The sequence below is a fragment of the Quercus robur genome, chromosome 10, assembly GCF_932294415.1.
Source record: "Quercus robur chromosome 10, dhQueRobu3.1, whole genome shotgun sequence".
NCBI lineage: Eukaryota > Viridiplantae > Streptophyta > Magnoliopsida > Fagales > Fagaceae > Quercus > Quercus robur.
This window is the reverse complement of record NC_065543.1, coordinates 41,817,477-41,841,870: the sequence shown is the minus strand read 5'-3', so window position 1 is coordinate 41,841,870 and position 24,394 is coordinate 41,817,477. Positions and strand designations below refer to the sequence as shown.

The following is a 24,394-nucleotide window of genomic DNA, read 5'->3' as shown; positions in this document are numbered from 1 at the left end:
TTTAAACATCCTTTAAAGACCTCTATTCAAGCCAAGTGAGTAGAAATATTTACGTAATTGGCACCTTTCCAAATATTTAGGCATTTGGTACTTTCTTATGCAAAAAGTATTTGAGAGAAAGACTGAAAGAGTTCAAATATATTGTAACTATCTAAACAAAACCTTCATTTTTATGAATGTGTGTATTTCCATTCCCTTTATGAGTAATTTTTTACCTTATTTAAGGGGCCTCACATTAAGCTCTAAATAATATTAGGAGAAATTTAAGGATGCAATTAAAACGCCTTAATACATGGAAAATAGTTTTCTCAAAAAAAAAAAAAAAAAAATACATGTAAAAAGAGGAGATAAATGTGATACATGCATGGCAAATTAGTACCTACCACCTATAGATGCAATGATTCCAAATGCACACAAATTGTAACTTTCTACGTGGCATTAAAGTCCACACGGATATTTAAGCAAATTAAAAACAAAAATTTATTTTGCTCATACAAGCATTAAAATCTCCACACATGTCTATTTTCAGGTTAGATTTGGAGATGGTAATGGGAGGAGACGAATTTGAAATACATGCGTAAGCAAGGCGGGTCGGGTTAGAATACGCCTACCCGTCAAAAACACATGCATCTTGTTCCTTCATCAGACAAGGTCAATAGTCAATACTCAAAGATTCAAAAAAAAAAAAACTTTATTTCCCAAAATATTTTCAAATATTGCTATTTTATTAAGTGTTTTTTTTTTTTTTAAAAGTATAATTCAACAAATATGGAAGTAATAATTGCAGCCGTGTGATATGTAATTTCAAATTTGATCCCTTCCATTAATTTCAAATTTGGATTATGATGTGAATGGATTTGGCTTACCTCAAATACTTTTTTAACTGGAATTTTTTTTTGTTTTAATGGGAAACTATCACATTATCCATTAACTAAACAAAAAATGGATATTAAAACTACCACTTGTCATTGTATATTTTTTTTGGTAAACAGTACTTCTATTAGAGTAAAACAGGAATACAAGCAACGGAATCATCCCTACAAACAGCCTCTAACGAGGGAGGGAGATTTCCTTTATTAAAACAAAACTCAAAATCAGAATTCAGCGCAAACTTGGCAGCTACATGCGCTGCCGAGTTGCATATTCTCCGTACCCAACAAAACTTGACAAAATCAAAAGCAACAACTAAACTACGAACATTACAGATAATATTGTGAGTAAGCCAATCTGATGGAAAGTCCGGGTTGATAATATTGTGAGCAACAACAACTAAACTTGTCATTGTATATTTAAAACTAAAGGACATGTCCAGTTAAAAAAGTACCGGAGATAAGTCAAACCTGACGTGAAGAAACACTATCTCAGTAAAAGGACTGAATGAGATCAAATGATCAATCACTATCTCAGTGCATTCAGCTACTTAAAGTTAAACCATAGCATTGGTTTAAGCAATGATCATGCTAGTGTAAAAGACAAGGATGAGTTCGATGAACATTTGGAACGCGCAATAAAATCTTTTCAAAAGAATTTTCATCTCAACGTTACGGGGAGGCTCGACTCTAGCACTCTCGATAATATGATAGACTCCACCGTGTGGAGAAACTGATGACAACATGAGTCCGAATTATGCATTTTTTGATGGAAAGCCAAAATGGAATAAGAACTATCTCAACTATACCTTTGACTCAAGTGTCACGCCGGAGGTACAAGAAAAGTTAAGACCTGCAGTGCAGAAGGGTTTCCTAGAATGGTTCCAATGGACAGAATTTACATTTGAAGAGGCACCACAAGGTTCCAAATCTGACATTAATTGTGATAGGATATTATAGGGGTTGGCATGCCTGGCAGTGTTTTAGCTTATGCTGCTCCACCAACTATAGGAAAAATGCACTTTGATGCCGATGAAAACTGGAGCATTGATAACCCAAATGGTGATCAACATGACTTGGTATCGGTGGCTACACACGAAATTGGGCACATTCTTGGACTTCAACATAGTACAAATGTAGATGCTATTATGTATCCTTTTATGAATCGTGGAATGGCAAAAGGAAAACTGAGCGATGATGATATTGATGGGATAGCAGCTTTGTATGCCCCGGCTCGCAAAACATGAATGGGAAATCTCTATCCCTTTTTTCTGTTCAATTTTATATTCCAGTAATCATAGTATGCTATTTAGTTGAAAATCATTTTAATGGTCATAATGCTATGAGAATCAATTGATAGTAAATAGTCTATATTGGTAACATGGCTAACGTTTATTTAATAATTTTTTGCTTTTTGGTTTTTTTTTTAGAATAATTTTTTTGTCATTAACTTTTTTTTTTTTTTAATTATTCAAAATAAAATTCTACTTTAACCTAATCTAAGTGTATATGTGTGTGAAGTTCCCTCCTAGAGACTTAAAACCTGGTCCTTACCGCCTACACCACACAAGCACTTATATTTGTGAAGTAACGATCGCATCAAGGATGTGCGGTGGTATTAACTGACTTGTTCATAATTCTACTTTAACCTAATCTAAGTGTATATGTGTGTGAAGTTCCCTCCTAGAGACTTAAAACCTGTCCTTACCGCCTACACCACACAAGCACTTATATTTGTGAAGTAACGATCGCATCAAGGATGTGCAGTGGTATTAACTGACTTGTTCATAATGCAATGAAAAAAAAAAAAAAAAAACCTTGAACAATTCACTATTTTTAATCAAGTCAGCCATTAGAGATTTCACGTTCATGGAATTCCCCCCCCCCCCCTCCCCTCCCTCCCCTTTATTTATATATATATATATATATTTTTTTTTTTTTTTTTTTTTTTGGATAGAACCTCCCCTTTTTATATTAATTCCACTCCTTGTTATTGTTTGTTGCTCCTGACTTTAGTGGTGGAGTCACCTTAATAAATATCTTTTTTAACTACATATAACATCATAATTGTGCTTGTACAAGGCTTTTTTTTTTTTCTTTCTAATTTAACGAATCAGATTCGGGTAATACCTAAACTTGACTCGATTAACTTTATCCATAACCTACTAGGTAATACTCAGAAATTTTGGTAAGGTCAGGTAGGGTACCCATTACCCATTGGATATGGCCATCCCTAGTTCGAACCACCATAGAGTTCGGTAGAAAGTTTTATAGTGAGCTATTATAGATTACAATTTAAAAAAAAAAAAAAAAAATTATGAAGTGATATCCCAGTGCCCCTAAAAACTCCATAGACCAACAGTGTGGTGGTGGCTTGAATCTTGAACCTTATGGTTTACATTGCAACCCAAACTAATGGACCACCACCTAAATATCCCGTGGTGTACTCATATACGGGGTTTCCTCTATCCAAGTTACAAAATTATCAATACCCTTGACAAACTGGGCTACGGTATGAGCTAGTTGGTTTCCTTAACGCTTCAAATGTGACACTCTTGCCACTAGGGACGGAAGTAGCCTTTGATTTGGGGGGCAATGGCCCCCAATTTTTTTTTTTTTAATATTAAAATATATACTAGATATTAATTTTAGCAATTTTGTTCTATAAAATTAAAATTTGCCCCCTTAATAGTATCATTAATTATTTTAAGAGTGATGTTATAGTCATAAATTTTTCTACAATATTTTTACAAACTCCTGAGATAACAAATTCTTATTGGTTCGCATCTAGGCCCACTACTTAAATCACTTTTTTTACTTATCAATAACCACTCATCACGTCAGTAATTTATAATAATAAAAATTGTAGCTCTAGCATTTTCTTCTTTTCAAAGACCATAAAAAATCTATAAATTTAAAATTTAAAACAAAATATACAAGCCAAAAAAAAAAATTAACTTAACAACAAAAATTACCAATAGTGAAACTAAAAAAAAATTAAGTCTAATCAACCAATTTTACCTAAAACAAAAAACTCGACCTTTAAAAAATTTCAAACAAAATAATAGTCCTTACCCAACAACATGCATCTAAGTCACAAACAAACAAACAAACAAACAAAAAAAAAAAAAAAAAAAAAAAAAAAACCCTTGGTGGCTAAGCCACTACAAATAACCTGCTACAAAGTCCCCCCCCCCCTCTCCCTTAACTACAAGTCCTAGCTCCGTCCCTACTTGCCACTCTAAACACCTCCATCGGTTGCTGGATCCCCTCAATAACATTAGCAATAGTTACTGGTGGAGTTACGTAACCCAATACCGCATTTGAGACTATGTTGGAATCACCTTCAAACACCACATCACATGTACCAACCTCCCAGGCAAAATGAGTACTCCTTCTGCCGAGGCCATTGTTAAGATAGAACCTCTTTAATTTGATTACTTATATCCATGGTTTTAAAAACTGAACTGAGAGCTGAATCGTTTTTTCAAAATTCCTGGTTCAACCCAGTTTTTTCCAATTGTTGACCGATTTTCACTTGTTTTAGGCCTTTTTTCCGAATCAGACTGGCCTCGGATTCTCGGTTCAATATGTCGGACCGACCAATCCGGTCCGATTTTTAAAACATAGCTTATATCTCCTTATTTGCGTAACTTTCTCTCTTGTAGTTATTAGTATTTTTGTAAACACTTGAGTAGGTTTAATCGAAGGCCAGTCTGATCCAATTTTTAAAACATAGCTTATATCTCCTTATTTGTGTAACTTTCTCTCTTGTAGTTATTTGTATTTTTGCAAACACTTGAGTAGGTTTAATTGTTCCTCACAATTAGAAAATTTTATTGTTTGCAAATTTGAAAGAAGCATAATAAGCTTATTTCATTTGGACTGATTTTGCATCACTTTATTTCATTTTCCCTATTTCTAAAGGAAAAAAAAAAAAAAAAAAGTCCTACTTAAAAAATTAACAATTTTATGTTGTCAGCATTTTTACTATTTTAATTAAAAACAATAATGTTTATGTACTTTTTGTTCCAAACCATAATAGGAAAAAAAATAAAGATTTTAAAATTCTTAAAAAGCTCTAATCAATGTATTAGAAACTAAAGGAGATTTAAAGCTCTATACATTTCAAACAAGTCTTTTGAGCATGTATCACGAGTGATGCGCAGGTTATTGTCCAGGCTTTCATTAAAATAGTGCACCACCTCCTTAGAATTCCCAATGCACTGCAAACTTCCACTAATGAGAATCCCTACGCGATCACACAAGGTCTCTACCTCTTCTGTGGAATGGCCTGGAACATGACAACAAGCTTTACCAGTAAATTGATGGGAAAAATAAATGTTACTTTACTGTTATTAAACAAGACCAAGGGAAGAATCAAACCCATAACATAAGGCTAGAACTATAATATGCTACAAGGAAGTTGAGAACAGATAGGTTAAGAACTTAAGATAGCATATAAAGCCTATAGAAACAAGTTACTATGAGGAATTGTACCCACTACACTAGAACTAAGAAAATTATAGAATACGTTAGGAGTATTATAAATGTGTATGTAAACTCTCATCTCACATGAATTATGAGCCCCACCATGCATTTAATTAATGAGATTTACTATTATGTGATGAACATTAAATTCAATTTCATTTAGGAATTTTGTCATGAGCTCAACCATTTTTACACAAACAAAAACAGTGATGGGAATAAAGGAACCCATAATTCTAGATTAAATGGTGCATTATGGAAAATTTTCTCTCTATTTTATGACAATGCATTTAGCTACTGTTTGGTAATGCAAAGACAAAAAACAAAAAAACAAATATATATATATAGAGAGAGAGAGAGCTTACTGGTGAGAATGATTGTTCGGTCTTGCTTTACACGCTTAACCACACTCCATAAATTACACCTGGAAATTGGATCCAATCCAATGCTGGGCTCATCAATAAAAATAACCTTGCAAAATTCAAGCGAATTACACTATAAGTAGTGTTAACAATACTAATAAAATTCCTCCGCCTCATTTTAGGTGTTTCACTCTGTCTTCCACCAATATAGTTTGCTATTTATTAATTTTTCTTCCCTTATAAAGTATCCAAAGTTGTTCATAAAAAAAAAAATATATATATATATATATATATATATACACACACACATAACATATTACAATTGGTAGAATATACAGAATAATACCCAAAGTGAGATAAGGATTTTGTATTGATCTACTCTTTCAGATGTGTCTTAAAAAGCATAGTAGAACCAATTATACCTTGGGATCCCCAACGGTACATCGATATTAGCAGTAATTCTAAAAGTATTTATACCTTATCTAGATTGCACTACTCCGTGACTGTAATTCCAGTTTGCTTATGACAATACTATCTTCATAAGTAAATTACTTGAATGTATTCTCCATTGACTTCAATCCTACAGAGGTGCATGTACTTCTCTGTGGGTTTCCATGTTCTGATGAATGAATTCCTGTACTACATCATCTGCTGTGATTGCTATAATTCTTGGCTTTTTTTGTCCCCCCACTCTGACCTCATTTCTATATATGCTTCCATAGCCTCCAGGCAGTGGTGGGGAAAACCTCCACTTCTTTGTCTTTCAACTGTTTAATAATGTCTCATGCTAGTACTGTAAACATCTGGTGATGTTAAAGGCCATTTTCATCTCTGTTAATTGTGCTTGAATCCCACACTTGCTTCACATAATCACAACTCCACAAAGCATGAATAGTATTTTCTTCACTGTCAGTGGCATACTTCACAGTTTGCCTCATGCAGGACCTGTTTTACTAACAAAATCTTTGCTGGAAGTATGCCTTTGCTTGCCCTCCATGCAAAAATTTTAACTCCGTTTGGCATCGTCATTTGCCATATTCTATTCCATAGCTTTCTTGTCATATTCTCCGTTTGAACTTTCTGGTGCATTGGCTTGCACGCCTCCATCCATAAATGGTAGGCACTCCCCGTGATAAACAGTCCCTTTGGATTTCCTATCCATACCAATATATCTGCTGCTATCCTAACAGTGTATGATTTTAAAAAATTCAGCTTCATCCAGAATAAAAACCTCATCTATCAATCTCTATTTCCATAGCTTAGTTTTCATGTCAATCAATTCACTCACTTTTGCTTCCTCATACCACTCTATACATCATAGGTATTGGTAGCCACTTGTCTCACCATTTGCTCAGACTTTCTCCACTTCCAATCTCCATCACATACCTAAGTAGATAAGAGATATTCCCTTTAAAATATTTTTCCACACGTATGATCCTGTTTTGGTGAAATTGTGCTTCCATGAAAGAACAATAGGAACAATACTTTTCCTTGAGCACCCCAATAGAAATAGAGCAGGTGTTTTGCATGAGTCTCTAACCCTGCTTTGCCAATAGGGCCAAGTGAAAACATTAAGATCTCTTAACCCCATTCCTCCGTGCTTCTTTGAGACACAAAGGGTCTTCCAATATATCCAATGAATTTTCACTTCTTCCTTTCATGCAAATATTAAAAAACTTTGATGAAGCTTTGGGGCAAAAGATCAATTGTGAGAAGGCAACTCTTTTCTTCAGTATAAACATGCAAGAAGCAAGGAGTCCCGCAGATCAATCAGCATGAAAAATAACTTGGATTACCCTCCCTAATTGGACTATCAAGACGAAAGGCATTTTTCAGATATCAAAGAATACATATGAAGGAAAATATGAGGATCGAAGGAGAGCTTGCTTCGTTAGGCTTGTAGAGAGATCCTGATAAAGGTTGTTGTACAAGTCATACCCAGCTATGCCATGAGTTACTTCAAATTACCGCAAAGCCTATATATGGAGTTATATGCATGAATGAGTAAGTTCTGGTGAAGCCCAAACTTCCGACATGCCATTATGCTCTCTACAAAGGACAATCACAGAAACACAAAAATCTTTAGTCAACATGTCTTCAATCAAAGAAAATAATTCCACGATCCAACCCAAAACATAAATTTATGAATAAATAAGTAAAAAAGCCATTGGTACCTATGTATTTGTTGCTGGGTCTGTCTCAGCCTGTTTAGCAGAACATATTCATGCTCATGACTACTGAGACTAAAGCATCACAAAAGATTTGAAATTCTATCAAAACTTAGGCCAACTGCATGAGAAGATCTCTCAAAAATAGCAGCTCATTATAATCTAATAGTTATGTTCATGTCAGTACCATGAAACCTCTTTATCTATAGTCTTCCAAAACCACTCTGGCATATATATTGACTATTTATTTCCATAGATAAATCAAAAGTGAGAAGCACCCATTCACAGAGTATGAGAATCATTCCCCAAAATCTGTTATAGCTTCTATTATTTAATCTAAGGTGTACAACATTAAAAATTCCATGTAAAATAGAGAGGGAAAAAAAGGATCATAAATGTACATAGAGATATATATGTGAAAACTGAAAAATTACATTGGAGAAGGGTTGTGATACAAGTACACCTAATGCAAGCAACCTAAGAATGGGACTCATGGTTACAACAGCAAATAAATGAACCAAACTCTCCGTCTTATAAGACCTTAGAAAAAGACAAGATTTTTTAAGTTTTATAAGTACTCAAAACTTGGGGGGAGGGTGGGGGAAAGCATCTTCAGCTACCCAATTTAAAAGCATCCACAAATAGACCCAAGCAAACTCCAGCTTTCCAGTAATTCATCATCACAATGAAAGACCGCAATCTCCCAGTAGATAGAGGTTTTTTGTACATAAGCATACCAATCCCCTCAATGGCAGCAACAACTACACCTGCAACCAGTACATCCCAATCCCCAGTTTGGCCAAGGATTGTTGCCAGCGCGTTTGCTGTGTAGAAACCCAAAAGAAGCAGAAAAATCTTCATGGGGAAATTCTTTCTAGCCGAGTTCAGCTTCTCCAATAGCTGTCTACCACCTGCACTCACTATTCTGCCCAACCTAGTACGGCCAAGATCGGGGCCATTGCCATTGAGGCTTTCTTGCCCGCCATTATCAGGAATCCCACCTGTGTCCAATGCAAAAGCTATTTTCCATCCATGTCCTCTTGTCTGAAAACTGAATCAAGGTAATGAAAACCAATGTCATGTTCACAAGGCCTCAATATGATAGCAAGACTCCAAAAAGAGAAGAATACAATCTAAACAAAGGCTAAGAAACTTTCAACACTTAAGCCAATCCACTCTAACTCAAATTACACTTTTTCCTCCCATAAGATGAATGGAAGACCCACTGGGTGCTGTGTAACTTACTAATAAAAAAAATTTACATCACTTAAATATAATTTAGGAAGCGTTTGAACGTCACGTGGATACAAAATCACCATATTTTGTTTTTCAATGGAGTGATGGACACACAACTCCAAAAGAAACAACCAAATCATTCATACATAAAGGAGAAAAAGCTCATCAATTAGAAACATAAATCAATATTATTGATTTTTTCTTTTTTTTTTAAAACAAAGGAAGAGAGAAGTACAAAAGATCCTCCAAGGGCATTGAAAAATCCAGTTTGGCAATTTTGAAAACTTTCCAACCTACACAGTACACTGCAGTTTCCATACATTTGACAAACCAATCAAGTGATCCATATTCTCTAGTGACATGTAAATGAAAATCCCAAAACTGACTGAACTCAGTCCAAGTCCCAAACATATTTTGCTTTAAATACCCATTAAGCATGCGTTTGGATAGAAATTATTCTCCCTGCATCTGTGTTTTGTTTTTTGGACCAGCGCTCTTGTACTGTTCATGAGACATGAACAGTGCATTAAGGCAAATGTACCATGTTTGGGAGAGTAAACAGTAATCCAAAAAAAATTTATTGTTTTCAACAATAATTTTTCAGTTTTTAGCAAAATAAGCGGTATCCAAACACATCCTAAATCATGTCATATCACCAATCATCGCTTTAGTAGCAACAACAAGAATTCCTCATAATGCAGCCTCAAATTAAAGACTCAGCATTAGTCCCCGCATGAAAACAATGGAACTCATCGCAGTTCAAGAGTATTGAAAGGGTTTTAATGATAATAAACTGCTGAGTAATAATAGATTCACTGAAAACCAGAAAAATACATCTGATATTTGTAAGTTGAAAAACAACAAAGCAAGAAAACAAATTCATAAACAAGCTAAAAGCATCCTTAGGTATCCATGACAGAAAAGAAAAATGACAAGAATAGCACAAAAGTCTTCATACATTTGAGAAACCAATCAACTAATTCATACTCTCTAATGACCCCAACAGTTTTTGCTTCAAATTTCAAAGCTTTATTTGCAACAACACAACTTTCTCACAAAGTAGCCCAGAATTCAAGACTTTGGGCATTGCTTCCTCCACATAAGTCAAATGGGTATTGCACATCAACATTACTTTTTGCAATTTCAACAACGAGAAGAAATGAAAAGCAAATTGAAAGAACAACAAGTGGGAAAAGGTACGAACTTTAAGGAAATCTTCGAAACTTTGCCACTAAAACTCGGTGGTCTTTCAGAGCATTCAGTCTGTGTTGGTGACAAACATGGTTGTTGTAGGAGTATTGTTGGTCCTCCTATTCGACATGCCATATATGATATATGATATATGATATATGATATATGAAGATATGCTCTCTCTACAAACTACTACTACTACAACAACAACAACAACAACAACAATCATTAGTCCACATGTCTTCTTCTTCTTCGATCAAAGAAACTAAATTACACAATCCAACCAAGAGAGAGAGAGATTGTTACCTATGTCCTATGTATGTGTTGCTGGGTTCTGACACGGTGTCCGTGTCGACACGACTCGGGTGTGGGGTAAAAAGATGTGGGTCGGACACGGCTTGGGAGGAGTGTACTGTAATGACTGTGTATGAGCTTCAATGGCGAGTGGATTGAGGATGAGGACTCTCATCTGAGGAGATGGAAACGGCACCGTTTCTGCTTATTATTAAGTTAAATCCTCGTTTTGGTGACACAAACGGTGAGTTTCACTTTTCTATTATTATTATTATTATTATTATTATTTAATAAAAGACTGAAATTTCAATAAACTGTACAAAAAATAACAGTTAAGGGCCTGTTTAGTAGAAGAATTTGAGTAATACTGTTTGTAGTTTTTTGAAATATATATGAGTGAAAATGTGTGTGAAAATGTATGTAATGTTGATTAAAAAATGAAAATGAGTTATTTAACAACTCTACCAAATGCATCCTAAATGGCTCAAGAGTGACTGATACCTACCATAGCTAAAGATTTGAAAAAACCTAAAAGATGTTAATGGGACTAATGAGTAATGCCACATTAACAAAAGTTGATTTGAACTTGAATTCTGTAAAATCGAGTTGTGCTTGAAACTCGATTTCCACAAAGTCAAATTCCAAATGAGAATACTTTCAAAATATTTTTAGTAAAATAATCTGAAAAATATATAATTTAGAAAAAAAGACCACTTGAGTAGTGTCATGCATAATTAAATATGATACACTCACTAATTCACATGTTGCAAATCATCCAAACCCATTTATCCATGTATTTGGATAGATCTTGAATATGATCATTGTTGCAAATCATTCAAACCTAACATCTATTAGATATTTTTCAACAATTTACTTTTGTGATTAAGAAAACATGAACAACATACAAATCTAATTATAAGCAATAGCGCACGCGCGCACACACACACACACAAAAAAAAGTGAAAGGCAAAAACAATAAATAGATATTGCATATATATATATAAGAAGTAGGGCTGTCCAGATTGATCCGGTAACCCGACCCACCCGAAGAACCGACCAGACCCGACCTGAATCCGGCAGACCTGACTGCTCTGACAGGTCGGTGGCGAGTCTTCACCACCAGAAACCAATTCCGACGAGTCGGTTTCGGTTTCGGTTTTCCTCCTCTAAAACCAGAAAAACCCGAACCGACCGAAAGATTTCCAGATTCCGGCAAAAAATTCTAGATCCCGGCCAAAATTTCCAGAATCTGGCGATAATTTTCTAGAATTCGACGAAGAAACCCAGATTCCAGCGATATTTCCCTTAGATCCAGTGAGATTTTGACCGGATCTGGAGAAATCTCATCAAATCCGGTGAGATTTTTGCCAAATCTAAGGGAAATCTCGCCAGAATCTAGAAAACTATCGCTGGAATTTGCGTTTATTCGCCAGATCTGTGTTTTTTCACCGTTTTCTCGCTGTCTTCTCAGATCTATGACTCCGACCGACCCGCCCGCCACCTGTTGATGGTCTGAACCGTCCGACCCGATTACTCTGGCGGGTCGGCGGCGGGTGCATTTTTTTCTCACCCGATTCCGGCGGGTCGATTCCGGGTTGGGCACAAACCTAACCCAGACCGACTCGTGGACAGCCCTAATAAGAAGATATTTGCAAGATTTTTATTTTATTTTTTAAATGCAAGATAGAAATTTTACTTTAATTTAATCTAAATATATATGTGTGTGAAACTCCTTTTTAAAAACTTGAACCACAACCCTTACCCCCCACACCCCACAAGCACTTACACTTGTGGAGTGACTATCGCGCCAAGGGTGTGCGGTGGTAATCTGCAAGAGAATTAAAAACTCACAGACTAAATGCATAAATGATGAATGATACAGATCAAGTATTGTGTTTGACATAATTTCCTTAAAGCAGATTTCCCCCTTCACATAATCTGTGGTACTTTGAGACTCACGGACGTCTGTCTCCAAGGATAAAATGATCTACACTATAGAGAAGAAGTACACAAGGTCTGTGCTTGTAAACTACGTCTCTTTCTCTAATGCACAAAATATTTTCTCTCTGAAAAAGTTTCTCCAATTTTTTTATTTTTTTTTTTATTTTTATGAATGAGAGACTACAAATATATATACATTAGTGAACTTACACACTGTTCAATAATAATTGTTGTGGATAGACTTCCGGACTCAAAAAATAATATGATAAAATATTATTATTTGGGCAAGAGGGCCTAGTCCACACATGCTAAAGTCTAACTCAATGTCCGGCCCATGATCATATAAACTCATAATATCTTTTTCCTTTTCTATGTGGTAAAGGTTTTTCACCACATTAATAACATCTTCAAGTGGACGCATTAAAAGTCAATTTTTTATTCACTCCTTAATATTTTTCTAACACAAATAATGTATTTAGATAGATCATGCAGATGTTCATTACATATTGACAATGATCACAATCCCAATCAATGATCCTGTATGTATCACATTTTCGCTTGAAAAAAAATAATTAAATCCAAATGTGATCTTTGCATATTCAATAAATATGAACAAAAATTAAAATATCCAATGTCAAAATTCACACCTAACGACGCATCAAAATTTTCATTAAAAAAAAAAAACTCGAAATTTATACAGATAGATGTAAGGTCAAATAATTTCATCGTTTTCATTTCAAAAGAGTTCCATAATATATCTTAAAAATACCTAAAGTTATACTTAGAAAACCAAAAGATAGGAAGGGTTGTGGGTTCCAATTAGCTTAGCTAGTAAAATCTCTGATGGTTGAATAAAAGATCTGAAATTCAATTTCCCGTTTACACCAAAAATCGATCGATGTCTTAGTTTGATGGTAAAGAACTATCATCAAGAGCAGACGTCATAAGTTGAAATTCTCTTAAAAAAATTTAGAAGCGAACGTCATAGATTGAAACTCTAAAAAAAAAAAAAAACTAGTATTTATTTATTATTTATTTTTTTTTGAAGCTAAGCTAGTATTTATTTAAGTTTTGACCCTAAGAAGATTCTAATTAGTAACCGTTTACCAAAAAAAAAAAAATAATTTAGTAACCTCTTCTTCATGATGTGTGGTCATATACTGATTGTCCCACCCCATAATTTGACTTAACACATTGTCATTGGGTAGACGGAAGAAAATTAGGATCACAAGGCTTGTTTGGTGTCTTTGTGAAAGACTTGGGTATGTGAACGTACTCTGGTCCGACATGTTTTGGGCGGGTCTGAATCTGTTCGGTTCGGATTTCGGGTACTCATTCGGGTTTCTATCGGTTTTGGGTCACTGATTGACCCGATATATTTAAGAACCCGATCTAGGTGAGGTCTCTCTCTCGTTCATTCTCACTCTCAAACTCTCTAAATAAATCTCAGTCTCTCTAGTCTCAATCTACCTAACGGTAAGTTTTTAAAATATTTCTGTTTTGATTTTTGTTTTAGGGTTTAGATTTTGGGTATTAGTAAAGTTTGGGGTTCGATTGGGGGTTATTTTGCTTCATGGGTTTTTGATATTTTGTAGTTTTCTTTTAACTTACAGGCGCAAAAGATTTTGGGTATTAGACTGTTAGTTTTATTATGTGTTTCATTGTTTGGGCAAACCAAGAAAGCAAAATGTGATAAGTGGGTTCTGTGGTATGAACAAGTTGCTTCCCTATTAACAACTACTAGCATATCATGCTTCTTTGTTTTCTTTTGGATTAGAATCAATGACTTGTTTGATATTTTCGTCTCTGAGTAATTTCGTCGAACAGTTAGTGAGCAACTTGTACCAATATTGCTCAATTCAATTTTGTTTGATTTCCTGTGTTCCACACGCCTCTATTACTCAAACATAGGACAACCCAACTGGCTTTTCTTCACCAAAATGCTTACTTTATTGTCAAATCATTCACATCAATAATTTTATCTGTGTCTTGTCTCATAAACTTGTGGGTTGTCCCCAAAATCTGCTCTTTTAGCATCCCAAAAGGTACACTTTGAAAACCCAGATAAACCAGACGCTCCCTTTTTCCCATGGTGCTTATTGTGGGTTTAGAAGATCTAAAATGCTAGTTATTTTGTATTGGAAGGTTTCCACCCTGTGCTCTGCATTATTGTCTACCTTGATTGCAGGGTTGCTCGAATGGAGGACACTCCAGAAATAGAGGATAAAATGTCTGAAGCAATTTCAGATAATGCGTCACAAAAGAAAAAGGAAACTCGTGATGAAATGCTTGCTAGGCACAGGTCATTTATTCATCACAAATCTTTTGTAATCACTTTACCACTTTTCATTTCATTTATTTCTTGATTTTAACTATTTTGCAACAATGATGGTTTCTGGCTGCTTCCGGTTTATTCCTAGTTTTCCAACATACAAGTGGTAGTTTAATATGAAGACATAGCCTTGTTGAAAGAGGTGGTGTTAACAATGTCTTGTTCCCCTTTCTAAAAAATTGTGGAGAAGAAAGAATTAAATTTTGATTAGCACAGTGTATAATATGAGACACTGTCCTGATTTAAAGTAAAACAGTTTGACTGGTGCTGGATTTGATCATAGCATACCTCAACTGTTCCCTGCTCTGCAAATTAGTGGTTGAAAGGAATGTGCTTTTTCTTATTTATTATTCTTTTTGTGTGATTGAGCCATTGAGGCTTGTCCCTCAGAATTGTTGTATTTCTGTGTTTTAGCCTTTTCAAATTCTCATGCTATTGCACAAATGAGAAATGACTATTATTTGTGTGCAGGAAAGAGATATCACAGCTGCAGAACAAGGAAATTGAGCTGAAAAAGGCAGCAGCCAAAGGTAGCAAGGCTGAACAGAAAGCTAAGAAGAAGCACGTGGAGGAAGAGGTTTCTCAACTTTCTGCTAAGCTTAAAGAAAAACATGCCAAAGAACTTGCTTCATTAGGCTATAGTGGCAGTGATGGAAATGGAAAAGGCAATATTGACACCTTGGTGAAAGCCATAGCTGGGGTTTCTGTTACCAGTCAACCTGACCAATCAAAGGATTCAAAGCCCAGCAAGGGTGCAAAGAGGCGAGAAAAAAGAGCTCAGGAAGAAGCAGCAAGAGAGCAAAGAATCCAAGAAGAGCAGAGCAACATTTTAAGTGATCAAATGATTGAAAATGAGAAACTGGAAAGAAAGCTTGAACCCCTTGGTTTGACTGTTACTGAAATTAAGCCAGATGGGCACTGCCTCTACCGAGCTGTTGAGAATCAGTTAGCCCTCCTCTCTGGTGGTTCATCTCCTTATACATACCAAGAGCTTCGAGAAATGGTGGCTTCTTATATGAGGAAACATGTATCTGATTTTATCCCATTTTTCCTGTCAGAGAATGTGTTAGAGGGTGATTCTGATAATTCAGTTACACAGAGATTTGAGAATTACTGCAAAGAAGTGGAGTCAACTGCAGCATGGGGAGGCCAACTAGAGCTCGGTGCTTTAACTCACTGCCTTAGAAAACATATCATGATATTATCGGGGTCCTTCCCTGATGTAGAGATGGGAAAGGAGTACAAATCCAATGATGGGAATGGTTCATCAAATTCAAGTATCATGCTGTCATATCACAAGCATGCTTTTGGGCTCGGTGAGCACTATAATTCTGTGGTGCCCATTGTAGTCTAATAGGTGTCCTTAAAGTTATGAGTATAAAATTAGATGAAATATTAGTGGTACTGAATTGTAGGACAATATGATCACAAAGACCTTGCTTTCATGGGATTGCTGTTTTTGAGTGAAACTACAGAAAATTTAATTGAACTTATATGGTTGGAATTTCTTACTTGTTACTCCTTAAAATTGAATTACCCTCTGTTCATGAAATTAAGGCAAATTGAAGATGGAAAATCAAAAATCCCCTGTTGTGTTATTGCAGACAGCAGAATTATGTCTCTATTTGTCTCAAATGCTGTGTTTTTGCAGACAGCAGAATTACCTCAATATTTGTCTCAAACGCTGTGTTATTGCAGATGGCAGAATTACCTTTCTATTAAACTCAAATGCACATGAAGCTTTGTTGTTTTCTTTGTTGAATGTGATTATGTGACATTGTGAATCCTGGTTCAACTCAAAGATATCTTCTTTGCTGTCTCTTTTTCGGTTCCTTGGCTAATTCCTGCGTTGCTGTCTCTAATACTACTTTAACATATACCCAAGGTTGCGAAAGCATGGAAATTTGTGGTTAAAGAGTGTCAAGAATTCCTGGCCAAAAGAGTGATAGGAACTCAAAACCAAAAATATAACCAATTACATTCTAATCAATCCTCAATCAGGGCTCATATAAAACTTCTACACAGTGCATACATGACAACCGGCATGAGATCCACCACATTCAGAAAGTGTCATACAGAAGGTTACTCGTTACTGTCGATTGAATGTTGTTGTCTTGGAAACACTCTTAACACTACATGAGACCTTGACTATGGAAAAAACTCGCATCTTATTACGGGTGCAAACAAAAGCAAGTTATCCCTACTTATACATATTCCCCAAACCTATAAAAAAAAGAAAAAAAAAAAAAAGAAAGTTACAGCAAGCGATTTGAGCAACTTTTCTACCTCGATGTAACCACCTGTTGGGATCGAGCTTACAAGCAAGGAGTTGTTTTGCAACCCAAAATGTCACTAATGGGCAAGAAGTTAGGGGTTGTGAAGTTTTTTCCTAAGTGCTTCCAATGTGGGATTCAACCTTGGGACCTCCACTTCCTAACCATGCGAGAGTAGGTCCCTTGATCACTAGACCACCACCCTTGGTGGTATATAACACTTAAACCAACCTCATGTAACTAGTAGGAGGTGAGCAATGACTCACTCGACCTGACCCAATATGTTTTAGGCGAGTTTGAGTCCATTCGGTTCGGCTGTCAAGTCACATATTTAGGTTGTTATCGGTTTTGAGTCGAGCTGCGAATCATTAATTAACCTGATTTTTTTTTTAAAGAACCCAATCTACGTTTCAAGACTCTCTCTCTCTCTCTCTCCTCACTTTCAAACTCTTTCTAACTCTCAGTGAAGCTACCTTCTCAATCTCACTCAAGACACTCTCTCAAGTCTCAATCTCCCTCATTCCTTTCTCACATCTCCCTAACAGTAAGTTTAAAAAAAAAATTATGTTTTGATTTTGATTTAGGGTTTAGATTTTGGGTATTAGTAAATAATTTGGGTAGTACGTATAAAGAGTGATTATATTTGTTTTTTAAATAAGGTTAGAAAAATGATTAGATATTAAAAACTGTATCATAGAGTTATTCTAAAAAACTAGATTCTAATTTGAAAATCCGGTTACTCAAAAAAAAAAAAAAAAAAAAATCCAATGCTATTAATATTATGAGTCGGTTATTAACCGAATTTTATAAAACTCATCTCAACCCGAGCCCCATTCAATACAAGTGTAGTTGTGGTTGTGGACAAAAAACCAACAAACAAACTGCTGGATCTGAACTGACCCGACCCGGACCCGGACCCGGTTGATGACCGACTCTGATCCTATTTAATGGTGCTGGAAATGGAAGAGCAGCAATTCCAGCTCCCAAAAGTGTGTTGGGGATTTGGGAAAATGGGTACCATTCTCACACTGATGATGCTTTTATGCTTATGCCTTACCACCAATTCCCATGAAGCAGCAAGAATTATTGAACAGCAACAACAACAAGAACAAGAAGAAGAAGAAAGACAAGATTTTTCTTCAAAACCCAATTGGAATAACAACAACAACAACAACAACAACAGGCGAGTGATAGATGTGAAGGGTGGTCCTGAATCAGTGGTGTGGGTGGTTCAGCTCTCTGATCTCCATTTCAGTGTCCACAACCCTGACAGGGCACTTGACTTCAACACCATTGTGGGCCCTGCTCTCTCCATGATCAACCCTTCCCTTGTCCTCATCACTGGTGATCTCACAGGTTTCCACCACTCCCCTTTCTCTCCTTCTTTCTTAATATGTCATATATGCTTTGTGGGTGTCATTGGATTTCATGATTTGGGTTTCTAATACTGAGTTTTGAGGTATGAGGGATCATGGGTTTCTTTTTGTTCTTATTGCTGCGTGGCTAGAAATTTGAGATATATATACACACACACACAACATATTAAAGCCGAAACACACTCAGAATCCGACTTAAATTTAATTGTAGTTTAATGTTGGTGTTAAGTGACTCGTTCATAATACACAGCACGAAAGCCAAGGTGACCATTTCACCTCATATCACTACTGATAAACACGGGTTACAAACTTACAATCTAGTTTTAGAGATTAAAGAATATTCATTTATTTAATTAGAAAGAAATGTTACTGTGGTCAATAAATTACGGGTTTGTTTTGTTATTCTGTGTCCATTTGAAGACTTGTTGAAATTTTGATTGATTAAAATAATTTAAAGAATAATTCCTGCTGATGAACGGAATTTATAAAGGGAATTTATGTATATTCAGGGCCATTTGGATATCTTACTTTATTGTTTAGTGGACATTGGCCAACCTGAATTATCAATTTATCATCCTCATGCTCATGGAGGATTGATCTGAAGAAGATAGCATACAGTTCTAGGACCTTTAAGAAGTTTCAGACTTTCGGTGCATTGGACATGGCCAATACTAGAAGGTTTGGTGATCTTTTCACTGAGATGGACACAGAATATCGAGAAAACATGCCAGAAATTCACATGGATTATAAATAATACTGAAAATATGACTTTGGTTGTTACTTTGGGTGTTGAAACCAGATATCCCCTCTCCTTCCCCCCCCCCCCCCCCCTTTCTCTCTCTCTCTCTCTCTTGGTAAGTTTCATACATAATGGGTCTTGAAGCCACAATCTCTTTTTTACAATTTTAAACACAATATACAAGCATATAGACAAAAGTTTTTGAGGAGGGCGAGCAGTTTTGGACCTAGCTGCAGCTCCAAGTTCCATCCCATAAGTATAGGGTGGTGGCTGAGGTTGTAGGGTCAAATGCCATCAGATGTGAGTTAATTACATAATTCATGACTCTTGCATTAAATTTCCAAAAAGGGCAGTTGCACTTGCAGACTTAAGCAATTTTTAATTAAGGTTCTTATCTTGCGTCAGAGTTTTGGGCCTTTGATATGGTTGTGTGTGTGATTCATATGCGTATGTATGTCTTTATAATTTATTCCTGAGTCAGTCCATAGTTTCCAACTGTTTCTGACATCAAAAAAATTGCCAAACACAATTTCATTGGGTCCTGAAGATCCAATCTTGAGTTGTTGAAATATATGCTGGCATTATTGAACTCAGATGAGTTGAGAATATGTAATCACAAAGACAAATCTGGTGAATCCATTCGCAGACTTGGACGTTTTGCTTCTTCTATATGCTTATTTCATTGAATTTGTTCATATCTGTCTAAAGTTGTCTTATTTATACTCACAATAAAGCTGCAATGATTGAAACTTTTGATGTTCTTATCAAACTGAAGTCCTGATTGTTCTTTCTTCTGTAATCTTCTTGTATTCCTTGTCCTTACTAGATGGGAAAAGCAAAGATTTGTTAACAATGAAGCAAAATGAGGAGGAGTGGGTGGAATACCAGAACACAATGGAAGATGTTATAAAAAGGAGTGGACTTGACAAGAATATCTTCTTTGACCTTAGGGGGAATCATGATAATTTTGGTGTGCCAGCTGTTGGTGGTTCATTTGATTTCTTTTCAAAATATAGCATCAACGGGCAGTTAGGCAGACATGGAAATGTCAACAGTGTCACTCTGCAGGTCAGTTGTTTACCCTGTAGCTGGTTCGTCAATATTTACTGCTACAGAGATTTTCCTATTATCATGGTCTCAATGGCAATATAACTGCTCTGCCCTAAGGCTACTTTTATCCTGGTTACAGAATTTGGGTTTGTTCTTTTCTCTTCTATTTCCCCCTTTTTTAGTAGTTGACACCACTACTTGATGAATTTGAAAATTTCTCTAGGGTCTCTTCTTGTCATGAATGGAGGATGTCTTTCTTTCTCAAATGCCTAAATGATTTCCTATGAGAAAATTATGCGGAAAATAGAAAACCATTAATTTTATTTATTTTTTTTTTTTTTGGGGGGGGGGGGGGGGTGGTGGGGTGGGGGGTTGGAAAGGTTTCTTGAACTTTTATTGGTCCACTTCACATGAGATGATTTTTTTTTTTTTAACATACCGTGTACCTAGTACAATAAGCTTGATGTTGTTGCGTCATTTCTTTATATGTATATTGCAAAGTTATGATTGAGCTTTCATATATTTTACTATAAATGTTTGAATTTTTTTTTTTTAATGTCTTCTTTAATTTGAAATTATTAGTGCCAAGGGGGGAGGGGGGTTATAGCAAAAGCGTCATGTTTGAATATTTAAGAATGGGACTAGAGATATTAATCATTGGACGGCTAGGAAAACCTGGAAAATTTGATTTTTGGCTATGATGTAATCAATAAACAACTCTTCATCTTTTTTCAAAAACTCAAGCTTTTTATATTTTTTTATTGATATGACTGATATGACATTCTCCTATTGGAAATTTAGTGTGTTGGATGCTTGTGGACATGACACTCATGCTAATCCGTATCTAAGTCTTGTTTGGGTGCTAATAGAGAAATTGGTTTTCGCTTTTCACTTACCTTTGGAAAGTGCAGACTTATGAAACTGTTATTCATTTTTCTACCATTTTTGGTTTATGCATGTAAAGTCAAGTTATAGATTGTTATATACATTTGATATTATAAAGTCATATGAACATACTTATATATCCATTTGATATCATAAAGTCATGGGACATAATTTTGGAAGGACTTTGTGTTTTGACTCGTGGATAATCAGGGGGTGCATGGACTTGGTATTAGTCTACTTCTAGGAAAAACCTAAACAGCCCCAAGTTTTGGAAAAACTGAATTAAGCTGCTGAGAAAATATATACACGGAGTTAAAACTTTCAATACGGAATCTAAAGCCTGGATTGACAATGTTAGTGTAACGTTGATGATTGTTAATTCTAAAGATTTTCTTTTTCTTTTTGTTCTCTCTCCTCTTCTTCTTCTTCTTCTTTTATTTTTATTTTATTTTTTTATTTTATTTTAATTTCCCCTTCATTTTTCCTTATGTACATTTGTGGTTTATAACCAGACTAGTGAGCAGAAACATCTCTTTGTCGGCTTTGACAGCACAATGTCCTTTGGATTACGAGGTCCAACTAATCTTTTTGGGCATCCTACTGATCAACTATTAGCAGAATTAGATTTGGAGCTCTCGCAGTGGAATTCTCAATCAATAAAACCAGTGACCAAGATTTCCTTTGGGCATTTTCCACTTTCATTCTCAGCATCCTCAAATTCTGGAAAGAGCCTAAAAGATATTTTCCTCAAGCATTCACTATCAGCTTACCTATGTGGGCATCTCCACACTAGGTTTGGTAAGAATTTGAAGCGGCACCACCAGTCTATTCATCATTTTTTGTCCTTACCAAAGCTTTTACAGTTTAATATTCACCAAATGCCTTCTGGAAGTACTGTAAATTGTTCTTTTGAAGCCCTGCCAGTTGAAGAATTCTGGGAGTGGGAGATGGGTGACTGGAGGAAGAGTAGAGCAATGCGAATTTTAGCCATTGATAGAGATCATGTTTCATACATTGACATTGACTTTAAGTCGGGAACCAGAAATACAATTGTATTGCCCACATTTCCACTAGACTCACGCTTAATGTCAACATCTTTATCACGTCGCATGTATGAATGTCAAATTATGCTCCCATCATCTTATGACTCAGTTAGAGCTCTGGTATTTTCTGTTTCTCCAATTGTGTCAGTCATGGCTAGGATTTTTGACACCTTACCTGGAAATCTCTATTTGGTCTGGGAGTCATCTATGACAAAGCTTGTGGATAACACCTCCAGGGGAGATCTTTATACTGCTCCATGGAATTACAAAGTATTTGAGGACCCATCTCCTGATAGATATTGGTTGCAAATTGAAGTGACTGACATCTTGGGCAGATCAACTTTGACTGAATTGAGGCCATTTTCTGTTAATGGTCTAAGTGCAAAGCTCTCCTGGACATGGAAGGAATTTTATATCATGGGTTGTCAATGGGCTGCCTTGTATAACCCAATACTATGGTCTACTCTTTATTTTATATTCTTCATTCTTCTTACTCCTAAAGCTCTTCTCATTTACTCAAAGAAGCAGTATACTTTCAAGACTTTCATTGCTAATAAAGGTTTCATAAATGGTATAGCATGGGTTTTACAAGAGTTGTGCAGGGTTCCCATATTATGGTATGGTATGTTAGGATACTTGCTCCATCTTATATTTCTCCCCTGGTTTAGTGGGCAAGTTTTCTCGGATGGCAAGGATAGGGCATACATGACTTATATGGGCTGGGTGGTTAAAAGTTCTGATGGAAGGGGAAAACATGAGTATGTTGGATCTCCAGATATTATGGTGGTGGTTCTTCCCCATCTATTCTTTGTGGTTTTGCCTTCCATTTTGGTCATTGGATTTTTGGCTGCTGAAAGAGCGATCTATAGGGAATACTTTCTATTGCTTTCAGGAAAGAAAGAGGATGATTTTGATCAGGGAAAAATGAGTTTTCTATTGTATGGTTACCAAGGCATTCAAAATTCAAAATTTCATTTTGGCAAGCGATGGATACGAAAACTACTCTTGGTGGTATGCTTGGCAATTTGTTGGATGCATTTTAAGGTCAGTCTTCAACTAATCTATTTTAGATTTTAACAATATGCATGGTGTGGATAATGTTTGTTGTACATGACCACATTGCCATCATTTCATTTTCAACCCCTCCCCCCTTCCTGCCAAAAACAAAAAAATGGAACAGATAAATTACTGAAACACTTGATGCTTTTTCACAAATGGAAATAGGACCTTCTTGTTTATGTTGTGAATTGATTTAATTGATAATCGATAGTTTTCCATTTGATTGGCTTAAATTATATGTATACCACCATATATTTGGGGTTGACTATATTCTTCAAAGTGTACCTTGTGTGTGTGTAAAAGTAAAGGAATGAATGTTAAGAATCTTCTTGCATTAACTTAAAAAGTCATATTGAATGAAAAACTTCATTTTATTTGCTTTGGCTTTTGTTCATTGTACAAGAAAGTGACAAGCTTGTTGAGTCTCTTTTTCTCTTATTTGTTTTTTCTTGCCTTTTCTATTTTTCTATTACAGAGTTGCAGAGTCTTGGTTAAAGCTTACGAGATGAACCCATTGATTCATTTTCCGGGATATAGCTTTTCAATCCCACTATTATTGGCATATGCTGTCTACAAGAGCAGGAATATCTAATGAGCATTTGCAAGGAGTAGACATATGCTTAACCTTATCAAGTTTTGGTGGATTATATTAGAAGCAGTATTCGATATTTAGATGTAACAGCAAATGTGGTTACAAGTCACCATAACTGCAGTAGATTGATGCTTTGGGCTTTGAAATGGAATGACCCCACACACAAAAAAAAGAAAAAAAAGAAAAAGAAAAAAAGAAAATGATGTGAAATTATTAGCTACCAGAAAATTAGGTCAATGTCCTACAACTACTTATTCATCATCTGTACCACATTATATCTGTTCTTATCATCAATGGATAAGCTTTTAGCCGCTCCCTAATCAAATTTCGCAATGATAGTAATCAAAGATTAGACTCAATATCTTGGTCATTAGTGATATTGTTTGTTGTGCTTCCAAGATCATTGCTCAACAAGAGTGAAGCTCAATACTGCAGGGAAAAAATATATATTATGAGTGTGATGTTGTATCATCCGAAACACTAGATATGTATTTGT

The 24,394-nt window shown here is 35.6% G+C and overlaps 4 protein-coding genes and 1 long non-coding RNA gene across 11 annotated transcripts; 3 read left to right on the top strand and 2 right to left on the bottom strand.

Moving 5' to 3' along the window:
* Positions 1-1,613: 1,613 nt before the first annotated feature.
* LOC126704172 (metalloendoproteinase 1-like) lies at positions 1,614-2,116 on the top strand. Its single transcript, XM_050403197.1, has 2 exons — positions 1,614-1,703; positions 1,820-2,116. Exons 1-2 carry the CDS (start codon positions 1,614-1,616, stop codon positions 2,114-2,116), a joined length of 387 nt encoding a protein of 128 aa, XP_050259154.1.
* Positions 2,117-4,819: 2,703 nt separating this feature from the next.
* LOC126702094 (uncharacterized) lies at positions 4,820-6,190 on the bottom strand. Its single transcript, XR_007647651.1, has 2 exons — positions 5,723-6,190; positions 4,820-5,163 (listed from the first exon to the last, which is right to left on the bottom strand). It is a non-coding gene; the product is annotated as an uncharacterized LOC126702094 (long non-coding RNA).
* Positions 6,191-8,185: 1,995 nt separating this feature from the next.
* On the bottom strand, positions 8,186-10,817 carry LOC126702093 (ycf20-like protein). Of its 5 annotated transcripts, none has more exons than XM_050400712.1 (3): positions 10,621-10,817; positions 10,328-10,512; positions 8,186-8,938 (listed from the first exon to the last, which is right to left on the bottom strand). In XM_050400712.1, exons 2-3 carry the CDS (start codon positions 10,447-10,449, stop codon positions 8,500-8,502), a joined length of 561 nt encoding a protein of 186 aa, XP_050256669.1. In that variant the 5' UTR covers positions 10,450-10,512; positions 10,621-10,817; the 3' UTR covers positions 8,186-8,499. The 5 variants fall into 5 exon arrangements, with proteins under 5 accessions (XP_050256669.1, XP_050256671.1, XP_050256672.1 ...); XM_050400714.1 differs by having other exon boundaries at positions 10,328-10,509; XM_050400715.1 differs by having other exon boundaries at positions 10,328-10,506.
* Positions 10,818-13,743: 2,926 nt separating this feature from the next.
* On the top strand, positions 13,744-16,392 carry LOC126701901 (OVARIAN TUMOR DOMAIN-containing deubiquitinating enzyme 5-like). Of its 3 annotated transcripts, XM_050400344.1 has the most exons (4): positions 13,972-14,025; positions 14,163-14,257; positions 14,738-14,851; positions 15,353-16,392. In XM_050400344.1, exons 3-4 carry the CDS (start codon positions 14,748-14,750, stop codon positions 16,233-16,235), a joined length of 987 nt encoding a protein of 328 aa, XP_050256301.1. In that variant the 5' UTR covers positions 13,972-14,025; positions 14,163-14,257; positions 14,738-14,747; the 3' UTR covers positions 16,236-16,392. The 3 variants fall into 3 exon arrangements, with proteins under 3 accessions (XP_050256300.1, XP_050256299.1, XP_050256301.1); XM_050400343.1 differs by lacking the exons at positions 13,972-14,025; positions 14,163-14,257 and adding an exon at positions 13,744-13,945; XM_050400342.1 differs by lacking the exon at positions 14,163-14,257 and having other exon boundaries at positions 13,746-14,025.
* A 1,706-nt stretch (positions 16,393-18,098) lies between these two features.
* LOC126701689 (putative metallophosphoesterase At3g03305) lies at positions 18,099-24,271 on the top strand. The gene is made up of 4 exons (XM_050399992.1): positions 18,099-18,510; positions 20,096-20,337; positions 21,717-23,291; positions 23,782-24,271. Exons 1-4 carry the CDS (start codon positions 18,102-18,104, stop codon positions 23,896-23,898), a joined length of 2,343 nt encoding a protein of 780 aa, XP_050255949.1. The 5' UTR covers positions 18,099-18,101; the 3' UTR covers positions 23,899-24,271.
* Positions 24,272-24,394: the final 123 nt, after the last annotated feature.

Bases quoted from the DNA above. Each gene is read 5' to 3' on its own strand.
- LOC126701689 (XM_050399992.1), top strand. From the start codon at position 18,102: ATGGTGCTGGAAATGGAAGAGCAGCAATTCCAGCTCCCAAAAGTGTGT. The intron at 18,511-20,095 runs GTTTCCACCACT...TGTCCTTACTAG, and splicing joins CATCACTGGTGATCTCACAG to ATGGGAAAAGCAAAGATTTG. The intron at 20,338-21,716 runs GTCAGTTGTTTA...GTTTATAACCAG, and splicing joins TCAACAGTGTCACTCTGCAG to ACTAGTGAGCAGAAACATCT.
- LOC126701901 (XM_050400343.1), top strand. From the start codon at position 14,748: ATGGAGGACACTCCAGAAATAGAGGATAAAATGTCTGAAGCAATTTCA. The intron at 14,852-15,352 runs GTCATTTATTCA...ATTTGTGTGCAG, and splicing joins GAAATGCTTGCTAGGCACAG to GAAAGAGATATCACAGCTGC.
- LOC126702093 (XM_050400713.1), bottom strand. From the start codon at position 10,449: ATGGCATGTCGAATAGGAGGACCAACAATACTCCTACAACAACCATGT. The intron at 8,939-10,327 runs GTTCGTACCTTT...ACCTTGATTCAG, and splicing joins GTTTCGAAGATTTCCTTAAA to TTTTCAGACAAGAGGACATG.
- LOC126704172 (XM_050403197.1), top strand. From the start codon at position 1,614: ATGAGTCCGAATTATGCATTTTTTGATGGAAAGCCAAAATGGAATAAG. The intron at 1,704-1,819 runs GTACAAGAAAAG...TAATTGTGATAG, and splicing joins ACTCAAGTGTCACGCCGGAG to GATATTATAGGGGTTGGCAT.